The following is a 21,595-nucleotide window of genomic DNA, read 5'->3' as shown; positions in this document are numbered from 1 at the left end:
AGTGGAGATGCTATCCTTGAAGGAAAAAAAAAAAAGCAATTTCATTTGTTTATCCAAACCAGGATAAAAATATATTCTGGTGTATGCATAAAAATGTCCTGGTATTTCACTTCTAAAAATTGGTCTACTTAATAATCAAGAAAAGAAAGTTATTAAGCTGATTAATCCTTAAAGTCAGGCACACATGGGCTCCTATCCTAATTCTAGCATTTTGGGTCAGGTTACTTATCTCGCTCAACCTCAGTTTCCTCATATGTAAGTCAGTGGAAGAAAACAGTACTTTACCTCTTACGATTTTTGTTAGCCTTCTTATAAAGTGTTTTACACAGTGATTGGTATGCAGTAATGACTCAAGAAAACACTAGTTATTACATTTTAAATCTTTTTCTGAATTCTTTTTCAAAATATAGCACAATTTTCTGATTCTCAGAATACCTAAATCAAAAGTTAACAGAAACTACATAGTAAACAAGAAGTTTCAATGAACTCAACTACAAGTCTGACTACATTTTCTCATCCTCTCTTAGCCTAAAGCACACATTTTCAAGACAAACCAACACTGCTTACATTATTGAAGGAAAGTAATTACAATGCTACTTTTCAAACTGCAGGTCAGGGCCCATTATAAAGGACATGAAATTAGTAGCAATTTGCATTTTTTATTGGAATAAAAAAGACCAAAAGAGAAAGAAGAACACAGGTAAATGACTTTTGTTTTAGTTATATCAATGTGCATTTAAAAACATTATGTAAAATTTCTTACTGGGTCCCAATCAACTGTTCAAAAGCCAATGCCCCACTTCATAGACATAAACAACCACATGCAGTTTAAAATTTCACCACATGATGGGGCTAAACTTCTGCATACCTCAGAAAACTGCTCAGGTGCAGTGCTGAAAACACTGCTACCCTTAACTCAAGTGCTCCTATCATTCCTTCAAATAACAAAGAAAAGACTTAACACTGAATTGAGGTGGGGCGGTGGTGGGATGAATTGGGAGATTGGGATTGACATATATACACTAATATGTATAAAATAGATAAGTAATAAGAACCTGCTGTATAAAAAAAATAAAATAAAATTCAGAAAAAAACCCCGCTAAGTTGAAATAGAGAACCCAACAGTAATTTAAGTCTATTCTATTTATTCAAGATAAGATTAAAAGGGCTCTGGCAGAAAACAAGAGGTTAATTATAACTGAGAATCCATGAATAGTGATTTTGAGCGATACAAACAGTATAAGAAGTCATTACTAAAAGTGTATACTTGTTTATGTTCGTCAAAACCACTTTGGGTAAGGTCTAAGGAGATAGTTTCAAATACTGCTAGTTAAGAGTTCAAACTGATACTACTTTCTGTAGGCAATTTAAAATAAATTAGAATAATTGATCATTTAGAACAGGCAATCCCAAGTCTCAAAATCATCACCTTCATTCATGATCTATATAGCCAGATCAAGAGTCTGGTTCTAGAAAGCAAGAAGGATTCAAGAGTCTAGTTCTAGGGCTTCTCTGGTGGCACAGTGGTTAAGAATCCGCCTGCCAACGCAGGGGACACGGGTTCAAGCCCTGGTCTGGGAAGATCCCACATGCCGCGGAGCAACTAAGCCCATGCACCACAACTACTGAGCATGCACTCTAGAGCCCCTGAGCCACAACTACTGAGCCCATGTGCCACAACCACTGAGCCCACGCGCCTGGAGCCCCTGCTCTGAAACAAGAGAAGCCACCACAATGAGAAGCCCACGCACCACAATGGAGTAGCTCCCGCTCGCCACAACTAGAGAAAGCCCGCGTGCAGCAACTAAGACCCAACGCAGCCATAAATAAATAAATAAATAGATAAATAAATAAATCAGGCAAAGTACATAAATAGACAAAAAAATGAAAACAAGTCTTATACTCATTTCAGAGAAAATGAACTAAAGAGAATAAGGAAACAAAGGGAGGAGCAAGAAACTCATATGTATCCAGGCTCTGAAGTAGGCCTGGAAAAAAAATGAACCCAGGAAAAGCATAACTGAGAGCAGCCTGGGGGGTGGGGGGTGGGGGGTGGACACAAACAACAGCAGCAACAGCGAAGCAAATTCCAGAGACCTAAACAGAAGAGGAAAGGGGGCAGAGTCTGTAACTAAGAAGTGATCTCAGTTACTTCTCAGTAATAGTCTACATCTCCTAACAACTATGATCCATTTTATGTCTATGAAATGAAATGTTTAATCATTTTACGAAATTCCAAAATGAGTCCTATGGAAATATTACAGAATAGAAAATGCATCCTAGATTCTAGTCTAGGCTCACACTAATTACATGAAAACAGGCCAATTAACCTTCCAGAGAACCATCTGTATAAAATAAAGTCAGTTCACATGATCATTAAAAGCCATCTTCAAACTTTAAAATTCCCCTGTCTAGGAGAATTTTCTCTCTCCAATGCAGCTTCTTCAATATATTATGATCTGACAAGTCCTTACTGGGGAACAACTTTCCAAATTGTAAAACTGTTCCTATAAGAGCTGTTTCAGTAAACTCTTCTATAAGAACTGCCTGTACCCCCAAAAGGTCCTAGATGAATGCCTTAGCATGGCAGAGCTTGATTAACAGGCAAGCAGATGATCAAGACCCCCTCTTGATTCCTTTGCACTATGGAAAAAACAAAGTGGAAGACAGCTTTTGAGCCAGACAGATTGATTCTAATCAATTTCAAGGTCCCTCTTAGCATGCCTTGTAAGTGGATGACAATTTCAATGTCAAGCAAGTCTTATACAAACTATGTTCTGTTTTGGTTATGTAAAATGAACATTTTTAAATTAGTGAGTCACCTTATACGTAACAACACTGCAAAGTTCTCAGAACCCCTAAAATTTGAGTAATATGCCATTCACAGTCTCATTTATTTGAAAAAGAAGTCTTCCGGTTATAAGAAAAGACTTCAAAAACTTCTGATTTTTTAAAAAAACATTATCTATAAGAAAGTAAGTAAAGCCAGTTATCAGAAGAATAGTATAGGAAAAGGTAAGATGCAAAAGTAATGTGCAATGTACTTACCTGGTTTGAATTTTAAAATGCAGAGCTTTCAAAAGACAACTTTTGAAGTAAATGGTTTAGTATGTTGATGGTATATTGAAAATTGACTTCTTAAATAATAAAAACCAACAGATTAAATATAAAATAACTTAGAAAATAATATAAAAAGTATTTTACGACAAAAACATTAAGCTTTAGTTTAACTACATCTGTGTAGAACATGAACTAAACAGAGGCAGACAGAAAGACAAAAAGAAAAGAGAGATGCAAGAAAAAACACCTTTGTTGATGATGGTGGGGTAGGAAAATTAAGCCAGGCTGGAGCAAAGTCATGCTGCGCCATTTAGGTCCAGTCTCTCCAACTCAGCGAAACAAGGCTTCAACACCTCATGGCAAGTCCCTGTCGTATAAAAATAGAAGGTATTAGATCTATACAGCTCCTGGCCAAAATTATCTTCTTATACGTCCTTTAAATTACAATGATTTGACTACTACAAGATTTCAATTATAATGAAATTCTAGAAAAGGCAAAAATATAGTGACAGAAACTAGATCAGCAGAGTGCAGGTGAAGGGCCTGGGGAGGACGGCAATGACTACAAAGGGAAGGAAGAAGTTTTCAAGGGTAATTGAGTATTTATCCTAATTGTGGTGATGATTGTACAAACTATACACTTGTTAAAACTCATCAAATTGTGCATTTAAAACTGGAAAATTTTATTATAAACTATCTCAATGATGCTTATTTTTTTTAATTACAATAGTCTTATCACAAATAGATGAGTTATCAAGTGTCTCCTGATGTGACACAGCAGGATGTATGCAGCACTATCTATGTACACAGCACAAGTTATTCTTGCCGCCAACCCTTACAGAATCTGAAATCTGATTTAACTAACAATTTGCAGGAAATTCAACATAGAGAAACAAATTAAAGGACAAATGAAGGAAGTAATCCACCAAACGCAGATCACACGATGAGTCAAATGATCTGGTTTCTTCAACAAATAAATCGCTTTCATAGGCAGAGCAATCAAATACAACATGTGGCCCTTATATAAATCCTTACTCAACCAAGTTTAAAAAGTGAAAATTATGAGTCAAAAATCTGAACATGAGCTGAATATAAATGACTTTAAGAAATTACTAATCACTTTAGATGTGATGACTGTTAGTGCAATGCTGGTACAGTAGACCCTTAAAGAACAAGGTTTAGAACTGTGAGGGTCCACTTATACATGGATTTTTCTTTTTTTTTTTTTCCACTAAATACATACTGTAGCACTTCACGACCTGAGGTTGGTTGGATCCAAGGATGTGGAGCATCGGGTGTGGAGGGCCAACTGTAAAGATTTTCTGACTTTTCAAGTCAGACTTTTCAACTGCATGGATGGACGGCACCCCAACCCCCACCCTGCTCAAGGGTCATCTGTAATAAAAGGACATATACAGAAGTCTTCGCAATTAAATCAATAAATCTGGAATTTGCTTCTTTAAAAAAAAAGGGAACGCTGAATACAGGTGTCACTGAAACAAGGTTGTCCATATGTTTATAAATGTTAGTAGAAGTAGGTGTATAGTCTCTCTACTTACACGTTTGAAAATTTCCATAATTAAAAGGTTTTTTAAAATTACAGTCATCACAATGGGTATCCACTGCTCTTGCATTCTAAACTTAACTTTTTGGAAGCCTCTCTCAATTGCATCAATAAAAATTTCAAGTTGCCAGCCCAATCTAAACACAGTAAACTCAGTTTTTTAAAATGAGGGAGAAGCCAACTGGGCAACTGTACTCATTTCAATATAGAGCTTACATATTAGTCAATGAAGAAATCAAATTTTCTGAACATTAATGTCTAAGTTTACTAATAGATGTTTCATATTTACAACTACATAATAATCTCAAAAGTGGAACTTTAAAAAGCAAAATGATCAATACCATTGTTAGTCTTCCTTTTTCAAAATTCTTTCAAATATAAGTAAGTGCCATGGCAGAATTTGTCATACCAATTTCTTAAAATACTTTAAAAATTGTCAAGATACTACAGAAACATTCTACTTCTACCCCAAACTGTACTGGTTCATTACAAGAAAGGTTAAGGAAAAAAAAAAACAAAAAAAACCCTGATACAATTTACCAATACCAATAAAACACTTAAGAAACAAATGCAATATTTTAAGACTGTACCTAAATCAAAATGAACTACACAAAAATTTGGACATTTTAAGCTCTAATTCTACCACCACCATACATTATATTTTAAAGTCTTCTGAAATAAAAATTAAAACTCAAGTGTTTTAGGATATATAAAAATTTTTATTATCTATTTTGACATGAAGCTAAATACTGTTTTGAGGTGTCTGTGATAGGATGTTACTTTTCCAACAACATTTTAGAAAATTTTTGTTGGAAACTCTTAAAATTATAAGTCCAATAACTCAATGAGAATGAAAAATTATTTTTATAGCTTGTTCCAAATAAAAATTCACAAAGACTCCAAAGGACCTAAATAAAACAAACAATAATTTAAAGCTTTTTCATTTTATACAGGGTCTCATCCCAAATGATGGTTAAATAAGAAGTTATATTCTAAAACTTATCCCTAGGAGGCAAACTACTACTACTGTCTCTATTTCTGCAATGTCTTTATGAATTCTAATTTAAATCGAGTTCTTACAGAATAAAGCATGGATAGCTAATGGCATAGGTTTTCCTGTTCTGAAAAAAGGTAAAGAGCAATACTAGCTAATACTAGGACATTTATACAAGTGTGTGAAAGGATCAGGATATGCTATCCCCAAAATATGCCACTTTGACATAAGAAAAATTTTGAGCTGAAGGCATGTGAGTTCCTGAAATCCCTTACCTACCTCAAAGCAGAGCCTCCCAAAAGAATTTATTAATCCCGTCCCCTGGAGTAACTCTAATCTTCTCCTTTTGGGAAACAAACAAACAAAATCCAGCACCACCACACGCAGACATTGCCACAAACCCCTAAGGACCCAGTTATCTATCTCTTCTCAAAAGTCATGTGCTTTTTCTGTTAAGTATCCTTTTTCCCTGTGAAGTTAGGTATAGAGATCCCAAATTCTACTCATCTCTTTGAGTTACTCATCTCTAAGTACTGCCAGGTGTGAGGACACGCTAATAAACTTCTGTTTGTTTTCTCTTGTTAATCTGTCTTTCCTCAGTCTAATTTACAGGGCCCCAGCCAGAGAACCTAGAAGGTAGAGAAGAAATTTTACCCCCTACACATATAAAAGCAAATTAACGTTTAAAAGCTCCACCCTATCCATTTTCTTTTTTTTCCTTTGAATTTTATTTTTTATACAGCAGGTTCTTATCAGTTATCTATTTTATACACATTACTGTATATATGTCAATCCCAATCTCCCAATTCATCCCACCACCACCATCCCCGCCTCTTTCCCCCTCCATTTTCTTTTAACTGTGCTTTATGCCATCTGATTTCATTCCATCTTCCTCTCCCTGTATGTTATAGGCTGAACTGTGTCCATTCCCCAGCCCCCCTGCCCAAAATTTCATCATATTGAAACCTAACGTACCTCAGAATGTAGAAAGAAAGGAGGAAAGAGAGAGAAAGAGGGAGGGAGGGAAAAATGCTGCCAGTATGAAAATCCTAATTTCTCATCTCACCCAATTTACAACTTGTTCACCACTGATAATAAAAATCCACCAGGGGAACACTGGTTCTGAAATAACCCAAATCGAAACTCTATACGTTCTAAGTGTACATGCCTGACTTTAAAAAAAAAAAAATAAAAGACCACTAACTACTTAGAAGTCCCAAATATAGTTCTTTGAATTGAAAACTAATATACTTTGGCAAGAAATACACAAATAGATGGGACTTTCCTATTTCTGGTAATGTTTTACTTCTGAATCCACAAAATTTGTGCCAAAGAATGAGCATCAAACTTACATCTTTATAATGGTTTATATTTCAGATAAATAAGCTTTAAAAGTCACGAAGCCTATCAAAAACACCCCAAATCAACCAATGGCTAAAGCATTCTAACTAGAGGCAGAATACAGATTACTGTTAAAAAAAGAACATGGGGGGACTTCCCTGGTGGTCCAGTGGTTAAGAATCTGCCTTCCAATGCAGGGGGACTCGGGTTTGATCCCTGGTCGTGGAACTAAGATCCCACATGCTGCGGGGCAACTAAGCCCGCACACCGCAACTACTGAGCCTGTACCAGAACCAGAGAGCCCACATATCACAACAAAAGATCCCACATGCCACAATTAAGACCTGACGCAGCCAAAAATAAATATTTTTTAAAAAAAGAAAAATAGAACATGGGCTTCAGAGTCCAACAGGCCTGGATTCAAATCAGCTCAACCAGTTACTAGGCTGAGTCTCAGTTTCCTCTCTTCATTAAAATTAAGATAACTACTACTTACTTAACTTATAAAATTCATCCAGAAACATTTAAAGTTATTTAAAAAAAGAAAAAAGAAAAAAAACTAGTACCCTTCACCACCATAATGGTTTTATAACAATCCTTGAGTAAGGTTAAGTTTTTCCATCATTAAACAGCTAACATTCCTTCATTAGGAAGGCAAGAACCAGAAGACCACTATTCATAGTCATCTTTAGTTCTCTTATTGGTAAACCTGTGGAATACTCCTTTAGTAAGCTTAGTTTAATACATTAACAGATTTCCTTTAAAAAGTAGTCTTCTTCCCAATTCAGGCCTAAAGCCATTATACAGGGCAGAGCAAAGGAGCCAAGGGTCTAAAACTAAGTGTTAGAGCCAGAGTAGGGATGAGAGGGTATCAACACATGGAACTGGCCCAGCACAGGACGTCAGCATCAAAGCAGAGCAACAAAGGACATCCATGAAAGGACAACCAGGGATGGGGCAATGAGCCCAAAAAGAGTGAGGAAGGCATCCATGCAGTAGAAAGGAAGCAGCTAGAATAAGGAGTTATAAGACTAAGCAGGGAGAGAAGGGTATCCACATGGAAGTGGCAGCTGGGGCTACAATAAAAAATTGGTTATACACAAGGAAAACCATCAAATAAATATATTTAGAATGATGAAAGCTAATAAGTTTCATACTGTTAAAGACGGTAACTAATAATGGAAAGGATGAAAACTAGAGTGAATGATGTGTTGTTGTATGATTAACACAAGTCACATATTAATAAATACTAATATTCATATATATCATAAAGATAAATATTTCTGGTTTTGTGTGTGTGTGTGTGTATGTGTGTGTGTGTGTGTGTGTATCCTTCCTCTCCCCCAGCTCTGCCCACTGAACAGGCCAGGCCTGAGCATAGTGACACTCCAATAGCAACAAGCATACTTAACATCCAGGTCTTGTCTTCTAAAAACCATTTTCCAATAAAAGAAACCAGGGCTTTTTTGAGAAATGAACAGCTGATTCCAGGGCTAGGAAAAGATGACAAAGTAAGTCTGGAATATTTTGTTGTGGCAAAAACCAAGGAAGTGTCCAAATAATGACTGGGAAATATCAAAAGGACACAGAAACCAGCTTGAGTGAGCTCCCACTGGTCAAATCAGAGACAATTTGAGCATTAAAAATGAGAAAATATATGGGAAGGACATCAACACAAATGGTGAAATACAGAACTCCAAGAGCCTACCCCTCCACACAAACACCAAAAAATCAAGCAAAATCTGTCAGAACCAACTTTATCAGAACTCTGAAAAAGTCAAAGGTTTACAACAATTAGGGCAGCACTGAATCAAGAAAATGGAAACTTTAAAATGATAGTAAAGCTTTATGGCATTTTCACTTGCCCTTGACTCACATCTTCTCCGGGGCACAATGGAGGTTTTGAAGACCCAGTGTAGGGCTCTGGTCTCTGGTTCCAGAGTGAGCAGAGTAGACCTTATTCTCACAGAATTACGTTTGTCTGTGTAAACCTGTCTGGGGGCTACGTGAGGACCGAGAGGCACTTGCCTTTGTTTTGCCTAACAGGGAAGGAAAATTGTCAAGCAGAGAGCAATCCTCCAAAACACTGTAAGGCAAATGCAGAGCCCCCTACCAAGGACAGAGGTTTACAATTCAGTGAACAATAGCACACCCAAAGCCTGGGAGAAAAGGCTGAGAGGGAATTGGGTGGAGGGTGGGGGAGAGTTATGGCATTGCAACAAACTCCCTCATGCCCTATAAGGGAAATGAGAAAACCACACCAACGCTCAGAGCAAGATGCATGCTCAGAAAAAAAAACACCTGAGAAGGTCCTAAGCTTTCACCCCTGGCTGATCATTAGGTTCAGCAAAACCAGTACATGAAGGCTAAGACAGTTATAAACAGTGTGTAAAGAAATGCCCTAACACAGATCCAATAAGAAAAAAGTGGAAGAGTTCTTATTTTTTTCCTTTCCCTTTATTTTTATTCCCTTTTGGCTCCAGGCATGCATCTGCAACAAAACACTAGCTGACAAGGTAAAGATGGCTCTTGTTTGAAGAGCTCGGAGAACAGCAGTATCCATGGACAGCTGAAATAAAACTGCTATTGTATTGCACTGAAACTACTTTTTGTAACCACTGAACCTTTAGAAAAGCCTTACTAAAGGCTGCAACCTGTCTCAGATGTGTTGTGAGCACCAAGATGGTTTCTGGCTTGGTCCATATGTGAAGGATTTGCAACCTTGAGACAAGATACTATACTGACCCTGATAACTTTTATATTTTGTTCATCATGGATTTTTTGCATTAATTTAAATTTCACTAAAATGTTATTTATCTCAAACAACAACAAAACACTAGGTGATCGCAATCTAAGAGACAGAGACTTCAGAAACTAACCAACACAAAGAATACAGACTTTCAGAAATAGTTTAGAAAAGTCACTAAATGAACACAAAACCAAACCCACAGCAAGCAACCCCCAAGGATGGGGAGAAAAAACATTTGATTCCTAAAGTCTCCAAATTACAATATTCAAACTGTTCGATTTTCTAACAAAAATTACAAAGCATGCAAAGAAACAATAAAGTATGGCCCACTGTGGGGGGGGGGACGTGGAGGGGAGGTTGTGATATTAGCAGACACTGTCCCTGATGATGAACAGACATCAATTGTCTTAAATACAAAGAGCTAAAGGAAACCAGGAGAACAATGTCTCAACAAATAGAATATCAATAAAGAGACAGGAATTACAGCAAAGAACCAAACAAATTCTGGAGCCAAAAAGTACAATAACTGAAATGAAAATTTCACTAGACAGTTTCAACAGCAGATCTGAGCTGGCAGAAAGAAGAATCAGAGAACTTGAAGGGGTCAATTAAAATAATCAGTCTAAGGAGCTGGAAGAAAAAAAAGAAAACTGAACAAAGCCAAAAAGACCTGTGGGACACCATCAGGCATACCAACATACAGATAATGAAAGTTTCAGAAGCAGAGAAAAGGAGGGGGGTAGAAAGAGTCTCTGAAGAAATAATGCCTAAACACTTATCAAATTAACTAAAGACACAGAATATACATATCCAAGAAGCTAACCAAACTCCAAGAAAGATAAACACAAAAAGATTCACACCAAGACACATAACCAAACTGTCAAAAGCAGAGAATCTGCAAAGCAGGGAGCCAAAGGCCAAAGCCAACTGGTGGCATAAAAGGGATCCTCGGGTTTCCCTGGTGGCGCAGTGGTTGAGAGTCCGCCTGCCGATACAAGGGACACGGGTTCGTGCCCCGGTCCGGGAAGATCCCACATGCCACGGAGCGGCTGGGCCCCTGAGCCAAGGCCGCTGAGCCTGCGCGTCCAGAGCCTGTGCTCCGCAATGGGAGAGGGCACAACAGTGAGAGGCCCGCGTATCGCAAAAAAAAAAAAAAAAGGGATCCTCAATCAATAATAGGCCACATTGTAATGAACAAAGACCTACTATATAGCACAGGGAACTATACTCAATATTTTGTAATAACCTATAAGGGAAAGAATCTGAAAAGGGATATTTATATGTATGTATACTGAATCACTATGCTGTACACCTGAAACTAACATGACACTATATCAACTGTACTTCCATTTTTTAAAATTTTTAAATAATAATAATATGCCACATTAACAAAATGAAGGAAAAATACCATATGATCATCTCAGCTGCTGCAGACAGGCACTGGACACAATCTAACAACCTTTCATTATAAAAACACTCAACCTGATAAAGAACATCTATGAAAAAACCAGAGCTAACATACTCAACACAACTTGTGTATGTATTCAATGGAAAAAGACACATTCTGTTAGGATTAACCATGAAAACATGCTAAGAAAAAGAAGCCAGACACATCCAGAAGCCAGATCACGTGTTGCAAAATCCCAGTTTTTATGAACTATCCAGGATAGACAAATCCATAGAGACAAGAAGCAGAGACAACCAGGGACTGTTGGGAGGGAGGAACGAACGGGTACTGGTTGCTAAATGGATACAGATTTTTCTTTTGGGGTGATGAAAATGTTCTGGAACTTGGTGAAGCTGGTGGTTTCACATCATTGTGAATGTACTAAATGTCAGTGAATTATACGTTTTAAAATGGTCAATTTCATGTAATGTGACTTTTGCCTCAATAAAAATAAATAAAAGTGCTGTATTACAACCCCTTGAATAAAACATATGAATCCAGAGAGATGAATACATACACTGAAAAATTTTAGGAGGAAGAGGTTATTTATACAATTTCTAAGAACCTCAAAAAAGAAAAGTTACTACAGTTTTGCAGTGAAATGGCCTGGCAAATAGCCTGGGAAATCCTTAATCAACAGATCAAAGTGAATCATCAGTAACAGAACAAACAGAAATTGCGTGCCAATGAGCAAAACAGAGCACCACTTCACTTTTATAATATCCTAACCAAAGATAAAGCAGCACAGCCTGTCTCAACAGGAGAAAAGCTAACCTGAGAGACATTACATGTACTAAAACAACTGGCCCATAATCTTCAAGAATCAGGTTATACAAGTCAAGAAAAATCATTTTTTATAAATGATGACGCTGTAACATGTTTATAATTTTATGAGTCATGTTTTTAACTTTTGAAAAGTATACTTAGACATTTTATTCCATTCAGTTTTGTTTGCTTCACTACTGCAATACCATTAATAAAGTTTTATTAATATTTAGTAAGCACTAGGTAATTTCCAGACTTCGCTAATAAAAAGTAAGAGGCCCCTCCCCTATGGAGTCTGATTCAACAGGTCTTAAGCAAGGCCTAGAATTCTGTCCTTAAACAAGCACTTAAAGTAATGATAATCAGGAAAAGATGGTAAATACTGTAATAAATATTTACCAAGAAGAAAAAAAATCCTTGCCTATGGAACATGACCTCTAAAGGAAGCAAAATAATCTATTACTTTACTATTTTTTTGCAGTTTTGGTCATGACACAGTGTCCAACATCTTCTGTTATCAAACTCAAAATTACAGATTACACACTCAAATATAAAACAGCATGAGCAAATTTCACAACAAATCTAGACTACTAGAAATTTCCATCCTTTAAGAAGTTTCATATTATTAATGCTTGCTTTAACCTGGAATTTTGTTAGACCCCCTATCCCCCTCAGCTTACCTCATTAAGTTGTTCAGAAACTTTCTATGCTTTACTTACATGAAAAAAAAAATCATAAAAAAAAGAAGAGGAATGTTATGAGAATTGTTATTACTTGTTAAATTGCTACATATGAAAATTGCTACTTTCACCCCTACAAAAAAGAATTTTATTTAAGGAGAAAAACACATTACTGGAAACAGCATGCTTTCAATTCTCAAGTTTTTAGGTATAATACACAAAATGTAACTGAAGTACTCCAAAACTTATAATGAGCTGACCTAATTTTCATATAAAATGCACCACTACAAAAAAATAAGCCTTACTCTATAAACAAATTTTTACTCACTGAGCTTCTCTTTCCCTCACAAAACTAAACAGTTTAAGTCATCCCTGAATAAGATTTTTTTTAAAGGTTGGTAAAGGTAAACTTTAATTCAGAATTATACTGCAAACAATATGGACTAAATGTCATAAAATTTAATTCGAATCAACTCATTTACTAAACAGCCAATGTAAGCAAAAGCAAGTACTAAACACTGAATATCAAGGGCAGTTTTCCTTCTAACAGCTAACAAGTTAACAACTGGAAAACAAGGTTGCTGCCTCAACTCCTTTATCAGAAAAGGTATAAGCAAATTATTTATCTGAAGTATTTAACCATAAGAAAAGTGCCATTATCAGGGTTCAAACAGAGTAAACATATACACTTAAAAAAATATATATGCTGGGATCAGCTTAGATATGTTCTCTGAAAAGTGGGCAGAATCAGGAGAGATAAATAATTTACCACTAAGCTACACAGCCAGTAATATGAACTCAGATTCTTCTGCCTCAAAAGCCATGTTCTTTGTTCACTACCAGTATATTTCTCAAACTTTCCCACAGAAATTACTTAAAGCTAATAATAAATCCATTCTCCTGCCCCACAAAAATGTATTTTCAGAAATCAAAATAACTCATCCTCAAGTCCTATTTTTTTACAAACTCATGAAATTTCTGCATTATACTACAAAATATCCATGTATGTTTTAATATAAAAAATTTTAAGTTACTTACTATCAAGTAAAATAACCTTGCAGCAAGAGATGACTGGTTTACCCTATGTGTTTCTTAAACCATGTGTTTGAGAAAACACTGCTGTAACAATGTAAAATCCCAGTGATGACTTAGTTCAGCTGGGATATCAACATGAACAAAAAAGAATGTAAGTACATATGACTATGGTTAAAAAAAAATATATCGGGGCTTCCCTGGTGGCGCAGTGGTTGAGAGTCCGCCTGCCGATGCAGGGGACATGGGTTCGTGCCCCGGCCCGGGAAGATCCCACATGCCGCGGAGCAGCTGGGCCCGAGAGCCACGGCCGCTGGGCCTGTGTGTCCGGAGCCTGTGCTCCGCAATGGGAGAGGCCACAACAGTGAGAGGCCCGTGTACCACAAAAAAAAAAACAAAACAAAAAAAAACAAAAAAAATATATATCTTGGATACAACTGACAATGTCTCATATAATGTAGAATTGGATTTTTTTAAAAACCAGGATATTATATACTACAATCAAGAAACTTCTAAATTACCATCCCTTAAGAGTCAAAGATAGTCCTTCTTATTTAATATGTTCAAACTTATTTTATTTAGCCCAAGACACAAAACCATAATGCTTAATGTTTTATTTCAATTAAGCAGAAAACAAAACTACCCTCTCCGGCACTGATGCAGGAAGGAAATGGAATTTATCACTGTTTCTCCCCACCTGCCCCTGCACCTTGGCCAGTAACATAATTCTAAAAAATAAAAAATCTGAAGCAATCAGTCACTCTGTGTGAAGAATTTAGAGTAAGCATGGAATATCTCTAAACAGGTCTCTTAAAACTACTGGGGGCTTCCTTTCTAAATGGTACTAAACCATTCTGCTACAAATATATCTGAACTAATGAATCGAGTCACTATACTCTCAACACATCAAGCCAGTAATGAACAGGTCAACCAAACACCACTTAATACGCCAGGTATATCTAAAACTGAGTAGAGAAAATACTCTGGGGACAGTAAGCAGCGTGCTTTGAACAGCACACAGGAATAAGAAGTCTGAACTACATTTAGCAGGCAAGGGAAGTACTCAGAAGTTTTAAAGTTGCAATTACATGTCTGGAAATGTGCTTTCAGAAAATAAACCTGGTAGCTTGTTGTAAAATAAAGGGGGGGGGTAGGATTCAGTAAATCACTTGGAGAGGAAAATATTAAAATCTAGAACTTTAGTTCCCATTACCACCCATTCATAACAAATGTTTTCAAAAGTTTCATTAATTTTTTTAAAGGACTATTCATGAGTTCAATTCCAATGGAAAAGAGCTTCCCTCAACTTTCTAAAAACTACAATATAAAAGCCAAACTCAAAAGCTCTCTTATAAAAAATGGAAGTAAAGAGAGCAAGAGTAAGGGAGTAGTACAGGCAATTCAATAAAGTTGTAACACTCCCTCACACCATACACAAAAATAAACTCAAAATGGCTTACAGACTTAAATATAAGACATAACACCATAAAACTCCTAGAAGAGAACATCAGCAAAACATTCTGAGATAAATTGTACCAATATTTTCTTAGATCAGTCTCCCAAGGCAATAGAAATAAAAGCAAAAATAAACAAATGGGACCTAATCAAACTTATAAGCTTCTGCGCAGCAAAGGAAACCATAAAGACAACCTACGGACTGGGAGAAAATATTTGCAAACAATGTGACCAACAAGAGCTTAATTTCCAAAATATACAAACAGCTCACACAACTCAATAACAAAAAAAGAAAACAAACAACCCAAACAAAAAATGGGCAGAAGACCTAAATAGGTTTTTCTCCAAAGAAGACATACGGACAGCCAACAGGCACATGAAAAGATGCTCAACATCATTAAGTGTTAGGAGAAATGCAAATGAAAGCTACAATGAGGTATCACCTCACCTGATCAGAATGGCCATCATCAGAGAGAGTGTCTACAAATAATAAATGCTGGAGAGGGTATGGAGAAAAGTGAACCCTCCGACACTGATGCTGGGAATGTAAATTGGTGCAGCCACTGTGGAAACAGTATGGAGGTTCCTTTAAAAACTAAAAAGAGTTATCATATGATCCAGCAATCCCTCTCCTGGGCATATATCCAGAAAACACGAACACTCTAATTCGAAAAGGTACATGCACCCCAATGTTCATAGGAGCACTATTCACAATAGTCAGGACATGGAAGCAACCTAAATGTCCATCAACAGATGAAAGGATAAAGGAGATGCGCGCGCACGCGCACACGCACGCGCGCACACACACACACACAATGGAATATTATTCAGCCATAAGAAAGAATGAAATAATGCCATTTGCAGCAACATGGTTGGACCTGGAGATTATCATACTAAGTGATATAAGTCAGAGAATGACAAATATGATCTTATATCACTTATATGCAGAATCTAAAAAAACAGTACAAATGAACTTATTACATAACAGAAACAGACTCACATAGAAAACAAACTTACGGTTACCAAAGGCAGGTGGGGAGGGATAAATTGGGAGTATGGGATTAACAGATGCACAACACCATATATAAAATAGATAAACAACAAGGATGTAAACAACTACACTTCAATTAAACAAAAAATTCAAAAAAATAAAAATATAAATAAGGGGGTAGTAACAATGGATATGGAGTGGGGAAAAAATGGCAGAGAGAGGAAGACTGCAGAAACAATCTACAGGTGGCTGAGAGTAGATGACTGGATGTGGAGAGCTAAGAAGGCTGAGAAACCAAAAATGAAAAACATTTCAAAGTTAGGAAATAAGGGGGACACAAAGAAGATTTGGGGATGCTAGTAAATGGTGTTAACATTGTGTGTTCATTTTGTGAGAATTTATCAAGCTGTATACTTAAAATTTGTGCACATTACTGCATGTGCGTTACAATTAATGAAACATTCAATGCAAACTTTTTTTGAACAGAAAACCGGGAACAAAGTTCCCAAGAACTATTTGGTAACTTGGAGTGAATCACTGAAGGTCAGTGATTTAACCATTCATGCCTAGGTACTAGAACCTCTGTAAAAAACCCAAAAGGAAGGGGTACAGAGAGCTTCCAGGTTGTGGTACACCCCAAACTCCACAGGGACCCTTCCAGACCTCACCCTATGTACCTCTTCATTTGGCTGTTCAGTCGTGCCCTCTAGCATATCCTTTAGAATAAACCAGTAACAGTGGTGTTTCCTTGCATTCTGTAAACCATTACAGCAAAACATGGAACCTAAGCATGGAGGAGGGTTTTGCATGCATGGGAATCTCCAATTTGCAGCCAGATCAGACAGAAGTGTGGGTAACCTGGGAATCTACTACTTGAGGTTGGTATCTGAATTGGGGGCAGAAGGGCAGTCCTATGGGACTGAGCCCTTAATCTAAAGGGTCTATAGTAACTCCAGGTAATTGGTGTCAGAAAATCCTAACTGAATTCAACTGTACAACACCCAGTTAAGTGTGTCCACAAAAAATTGGAGAACTGCTTGCTGCCTGGTATATGAATGCACACAAGAGTATCTAACTATCATTCAAAAAAAAAAATAAGGAGTCGGGGTAGATTCTCCAAATAAAGAGCTAACATGAGCGCTGACGCCACGAAGATATTTGGCTTTTCAGAGTCTTTCAACATAACGGTCATTCAATAAACAATGCTCACATACACAAAAGTCCCAAACAGCTTTTTATCACCTCATTCTTGAATATGAAATAATAATCAAACATTTTAAGGAAAGTGGCAATAGGAAAGGGACCACTAAAAACCACGAACACAAGGGAAACAAATAATTAAAGAAATAACTAGCAAAATGGAATTTTCAGAACCCCAAAGATAAAGAGCAACTTCGGGAGAGATAAAGAGAACACTCCTGTAAAGGAAGGAAAAAAATCAGAATGCATCAAAATTCTTAAAGATCTCCTGCTATAACACAACAAAACAGCAATCAAAGTGCTGAGGGAAAAAGTATTTTGAATCACGAAAGCTATACCCAAAATATCAAGTGTGAGGCAGATAAATACATTCTCAAACAGTTCCTAATAGCCAGGAGGAAAGAGAAAGACCAGTGGGACTTCCCTGGCGGCCCAGCTGTTAAGACTCCACGCTTCCACTGCAGGGATTGTAGGTTCAACCCCTGGTCAGGGAACTAAGATCCCACATGCTGCATGGTGTGGCCAAAAGAAAAAAGAAAGAAAGAAAAAGACCAGTGACCAACATTTTCTGTGAGTCTATAAAAAAATTAACTATTAAACAGGAAAAGATGCCCTGCTATTCTCATAACAAGAGAATTACAAATTAAAATACTGGAACTACTCACCTACCAAACTTGCAAAAATCTTTGTTAGGGTGGGTCCAGAAAAGCTTGTAGTCTAGAGTTAATTTTTGTCCCACTAATTGGAGCTAATCCTTTTGAAGACTTTGCCTATACTCCATTTACTGCCAGTGCTCCATCTATTAGGTGGTCTTTCCACTGAGGCTGATGGAAACAAAGACTTTTCCTGGTCCTATGTAAATCTTTGGAATTGTTTCACCTACTCCTTTCTGGTGGTTCTATTCCCTGGCTTCAGTCACTTACAAACGCGCGTGCAGGTCAGTCCTAAGTCAAAGCCTTGAGTGGACCCTTTTGAGTTATCTCTCCTGCCAAGTCTCCTATTACAATACTTTGCCCCACAAATTCTACCTACTTTGACCTTTTCACATTTTCAGTTGTCTCCTTAACTTTTAGTTAAGACCACCAGACTATGTTTGAATTCACCCTCCCTGTGCTGTAACCTATTAATTTTCTTCAAGCAATGAGCTGGGGCATTTATAACACTGACCACCTCCTGTCAACCAATATCTAAAAGCCTGTTTCATACATTTTAGATTTCTCAGATGAGTGGGTAAATCTGGTTATCTGGTTGCCTGTTAGTCCATCACAGCCAGAAGTAAAAGTCTGCATGCCAATTCAATTTTTAAAAAATTTTTTTACCAGAAACGTGTCTATTTTATTTTATTTTTAATATTTATTTATTTGGCTGCGCCGGGTCTTCGTTGCGGCATGCGGGATCTAGTTCCCTGATCAGGGATCAAAACCCGGGCCCCCTGCATTAGGAGCACAGAGTCTTAACCACTGGACCACCAGAGAAGTCCCTGCCAACTCAATTTTAACACTACAGGATTTTCACTAAATTGAATGTTTTACTTGTATAAATTTTCTCATGGAATTTTTCTTGAAAGGATTCAACTAATTCCAATTTAACTGTTTCCCAAAGCAAAGTCCAACAACAAAATCTAGCACTCAACAAAATGAAATTCATAATTTTCAGCATTCAATCAAAAAGCATCAGTCATGCAAAAAAGGCAGGGGGCTGCAGGAAAATGCTACCAATAACAAGAAAAAGAATCTATCTTTATAGAAAGATATCCAGAAATGATGGATATGATGGAATTAGCAGACAAGGGCATTAAACCAACTATATGTTTAAGGAAAGGGAAAATAGGAACACAAAGGAAAAACAGAAGATATAGAAGATACTTCTAAAGATTAAAAAAAAGTAATATCTGAAATGAAAAACATTGAATAGGATTAACAGCAGATTAGACAATGCAGAAGAAAATGATCAGTAAGTGTACTGCTATGGTAGCGTTCAAACTAAAAAGCATTAAAGGAGACAGACACTTTATAACTGAAATGTATGTTTAGCAAGATAATTCTAATATTTATGCACCCAATAACAATGAAACACTTTTATAAACCAGAAAATACAGGTGATACAAGAAAAACATAGAAGACTTGAACACACCTTGCTCAGTCCAATAAAAATCTAATGGATAAAAAATTAGTAAGAGAAAAAAAAAAAAAATTAGTAAGAGTATAGAATATTTAAGCCATACTCATTTAGGTGTTCACAGATTTTATATATCAAATACTAAACCCCCAAATACAGAAAGTATATCTTCTTCAAGCACCCATCTTAGGCCACCAAAAAATCTTTAATAAATTTCAAACATACCTACAAACAGCATTATCTGACCACAATTCAATGAAACTAAAAATAACAAAATCAAAACAACAAAAAGACTCTTCTACACGTAATTTTAAAACAAAGTAAGTGAAAAGAAGCAAATTCACAAAACCAATAGTTAACAAACTGGAAAAGCTGAAGAACTACAAATAAATCCCAAAACTGTTTTGGGTGGGGGGGCGGGAAGATCAATAGAGAAGCTACTAGAATATAAAATCAAAAATGACAAAAAATCATCAGAAATCATCTGAACGACTCTATGTAAAGTTGAAAATATAGAAATGGACAATTTTTAGAAAAATACAATTTACTAAAATTATCCCCAGTAAAGAGAAAACCTAAACAAATTACCATGAAAGCGTTCCATTACCAAAAAAAAAAAACCAAACTCACAGAAAGAGATCAGATTTGTGGTTACAGAGGTGGACTGAGGAGGCCAATGGATAAGCGTGGCCAAAAGGTACAAACTTCCAGTTACAAGATTCCAAGGGTGGAATGTACAGCATGAGATAATGGATGGTAACTAAACTTACTGTGGTAATCATTTCAGGATATATGTGAAGTCAAAACATTATGTTGTAAACAAACTTACACAATCATATATGTCAATTATACCTCAATAAAACTGAAAAAAGATTCAAGGCATAAAAAAATTTTTAAAGAAAAACTTTAACCATTTCACTACAAGTTACTTATCAAAACATTCAGCATATATATATATGCTATTCCATTAAACACAATTAAGCTCCCCATAAAAAAATATTTGACATATTTGTTTTCTGAATAACACAATTCATCAACGAAAATGACATTTATGGAGCAGATACTCCAAAACACCACTTTAAACAACTTTCTCCACAAGAACACATACTAGTATGGAATGAATGAAGAACTGAATGAAGAACAGGAGGGAGGCAGGGAGGGAGGGAGGCAGGGAAGGAGGGAGATCAGCTCATTCTTCCCAGGTATCAGGAACGGCAATTACACGTAAAAAAACAGAGGCGCGATACTGGTAATGATTATCCACAAACTACCAAAACGTGAAATCCACCACACTAAATTACAATGAATGTGGTATCAATTTAATTCCATAATTGGTTACTTTGTGCTGAAACTCCACATAAGTAGATTTATTAGCAAAGAACAGTAAAAATCTTTAAGAAGGGAAGCAGGTAGAGAGAGAAAATTACTGACAAAAGTAAACATTACAGAAAAGGGAAAGAGAATACTTACTGAGCATCTACATGCAGATACCATGTTAACACTTTACATCTCAATCTTCTTAATAAGAAAAAGTATTTTAATCCCCATTTTACAAATTAAAAAAAAAAACAAAAACTTGTACCCATGGTGTCACAGCTAGTTCCAAACTAGCTGTTTGGAGTTACAAACACAAAAATCTTACTCAGTCTTTTCATCTAAATTATGGCACAGAATTCATTTTTTAAAACACAACTGTCCTATTTACAGAATAATGGGCTTGATAATTTGCATTTCAAATCAATTTTCTAGAATTAGGAAACCATGAATTTAAGAATACAGTTTCCTTAATTCCAGATTAAATAGTTCTTTAACTCCTTTTTATCTAACGAGTCCACTTTAAAAGCCACAATTTCACCATAACATTAATATGTGAATTGAAAGAAACATCATTGGTAGACAAAATACACCTGACACATACAGAAATTTAGTATGTGAGTAAAGTTGGGACAACCCTACCTCAAAGCTTACTCAAAATAATCATCAAATGGATCAAAGACTTAAAGGAGAAAAAAGCAGTCATTATATAAAAAGTAGAGGAAATTTTTATTATCTCAGAAAGGGGAAGGAAGGCCTTTCTAAGTATGACACACAAAAACAGAAGTAATAAAAATATATTTACATATAAACTCAAAAAGCATTCTATATGATAAAATTCACAACCAAGATCAAAGAAAACATCATACTGCAGGGGGGGGCGCA

At 36.3% G+C, this 21,595-nt stretch overlaps 1 protein-coding gene across 4 annotated transcripts in view; it reads right to left on the bottom strand.

Annotated features, from left to right (window-relative positions):
- GPBP1 (GC-rich promoter binding protein 1) overlaps nt 1-21,595 on the bottom strand; it is a 71,355-nt gene that overhangs the window by 34,514 nt on the left and 15,246 nt on the right. For 3 of the 4 annotated variants that reach the window (XM_022597210.3, XM_022597221.2, XM_089908878.1), the window contains exon 3: nt 3,308-3,427. In XM_022597210.3, coding sequence (XP_022452918.1) covers nt 3,308-3,370 — 63 coding nt within the window. In that variant the 5' untranslated portion in view covers nt 3,371-3,427. Of the gene's footprint in view, nt 1-3,307; nt 3,428-4,303; nt 4,456-21,595 lie in introns of all 4 variants that reach the window. The other variant, XM_089908879.1, reaches the window with a different exon arrangement.

The sequence above is a fragment of the Delphinapterus leucas genome, chromosome 3 (genome assembly GCF_059928025.1).
Source record: "Delphinapterus leucas isolate spDelLeu-1000000601 "Yukka" chromosome 3, BTC_Dleu_Yukka2, whole genome shotgun sequence".
NCBI classification, from domain to species: Eukaryota; Metazoa; Chordata; class Mammalia; order Artiodactyla; family Monodontidae; genus Delphinapterus; species Delphinapterus leucas.
Note: the sequence above shows the minus strand (reverse complement) of the source record. Positions and strands in the feature narration are given on the sequence as shown.